Source organism: Echinops telfairi, unplaced genomic scaffold (assembly GCF_000313985.2).
Source record: "Echinops telfairi isolate 266 unplaced genomic scaffold, ASM31398v2 ScPeMD7_2;HRSCAF=8, whole genome shotgun sequence".
Lineage (NCBI taxonomy): Eukaryota > Metazoa > Chordata > Mammalia > Afrosoricida > Tenrecidae > Echinops > Echinops telfairi.
In genome coordinates, this window is record NW_022103898.1 from 5,618,693 (window position 1) to 5,620,562 (window position 1,870).

Genomic DNA, 1,870 nt, shown 5'->3' on the forward strand with positions numbered 1-1,870 from the left:
CTCATTCCCCATCCTTTTCAGAATCTGGCTTGAATTCTGGTTTTCTTTCTGTTGAGATGGACCGGATACTGAAGGCTGTAGTCCTTACGCTAAGGGGCTGGGATCGTGAGGCCACCTGAGGACCCTGCTCGCCCCCTCGGAAGGATGTGGTGTGAAGGCAAAGCACACAAACGGAGCACCGCATAGGGCCTGCCGCCCATTTTCTGTAGTCACCACTGAGAGCTGGGGTAAAGCGACGCCCGATTTTAGAGAGTCGCACCCAAAACGGAGGAAACGTTCGATGAACTTTCAGAGTCCCTCTGAAAGCTGAGGTAGAACGAAGTAGTGTGTTTCAGTCACACTGGAAACGGACGTAAAATTAAGTCCTATAGAATCACACCAAGGGTGAAACCAGACACTGGTTTCACCGTGCACAGGTGTGCAGTCCAAGTGTGTGTCTGCGCAAGAGCCCCGTGGTGAGAGAAGTCAGTCAGTGTCACTGGGGGGCGCAAACAGGGAGGAGAGGCAATGTGTCGGCCAAGTTCCGGGTTTTGAATGCACTTGTAGATTCCTGCGGCCCCAACTCTGCCTCCAATTAACAACATAACGGGGAGCCGGGAGAGGACCGGTGGAGAATGGTCCGGCCCAGCGATGGTGATGCTGCTTTCACGGACCTTCTGTGTCACTGAGCCCATTCTGACGCACCGGGACCCTCTGGGACACCTCCTGTGGCGGGGCAGAACTGCCCAGAGGGTTTCCCAGGTTGGAATCTCTATGGGGGCCCTGGTGACATTGTGGTGACCCGTCGGGCTGCAAACTGCAAGGTCAGCAGTTTGAAACCACCAGCTGCTCCTTGGGAGAAAGACAGGGGCTTCTACTCCGGGAAAGAGTGACAGTCTCAGAAAGTCACAGGGGAGGTTCTACCCTGTCCTGTAGGGGTCCCTGTGAGTCAGCCTCGACTAGGAGCAGGGAGTTGAGTGAGGGAATCGTTATGGGGGGCAGATGGCCTGGTGGAGTTGAACCCCCAACCTTTCAGCTCGCTGCGTAACCAGCGCACCACTAGGAGTCCTGTAGGCACCTTAATCCAAACCAACCCCCACGGCCATCGAGCCAATTCTAACCCACAGAGCCTCCTGCAGGAGAGAGTAGAACTCTGTTGGTTTGCTTATGAGAGGATACATCTTTAGGGAAGCAAACGGCCTCATCTTTCTCCCAAGCAGCAGCGGGTAGGCTCAAACCTCAGACTTTGCGGTCAGCTGCCCACTGTGCACGCACCTGAGGTTTTGGACTGTAAAGGTGGGTTTGTACAGCACTATCAGAGGTCCTCTGTTGCTCTGGGGGTGCCAGTCAACCATCCATGGACTGAGGTTGGGCCTTTGAGTGTCCCTCAGGGGCTGGCTGGTGTCGCTGGGGCCCGGAGTGGGTACTCCATCCCATGTCTGTTGGCTGGGCGAGCCTGGAAGGCCATGTTCATGGTGCTGTATCCTGTTTCCTCCCTCAGAAAATCGCCTTCATGGTAGCCCTGGGCCTGGTCACAACGGAACACTTGGAAGGTAAGGACGGATGAGGCCGGCAGGGCTGGGACTGACCCACCAGGTGGGTGACGGTGGGGACACAGGTGATAGGGGATGCTGCTGCTCCCGGCATCTACCTGGAGGTGTTTGGCATTAGAGAGAAGCGGCCAACCTCAGGAGGCCCCAGGTCAGATGGCAGTGCCCAAGTACAAGCCTCCCTCTGTGAGTTAGACTGGGTACATTAGAGAAACAAATCCACAGAAACTCATATGTATAAGGGAGAGTTTTCTATAAAGGGTAAGTGCACATCAAGAAAACATCCCAACCTAGTGCTGCCCAAGCCCACAAGTCCAACATTATCCCATATGTCCCACACC

The 1,870-nt window shown here is 55.2% G+C and overlaps 1 protein-coding gene across 1 annotated transcript in view; it reads left to right on the forward strand.

Moving 5' to 3' along the window:
* PHF21B (PHD finger protein 21B) overlaps positions 1-1,870 on the forward strand; it is a 75,954-nt gene that overhangs the window by 63,239 nt on the left and 10,845 nt on the right. Inside the window, exon 6 of the mRNA XM_004700226.2 lies at positions 1,481-1,532. Within this exon, the coding sequence (XP_004700283.1) occupies positions 1,481-1,532 (52 nt within the window). The remainder of the gene's footprint in view (positions 1-1,480; positions 1,533-1,870) is intronic.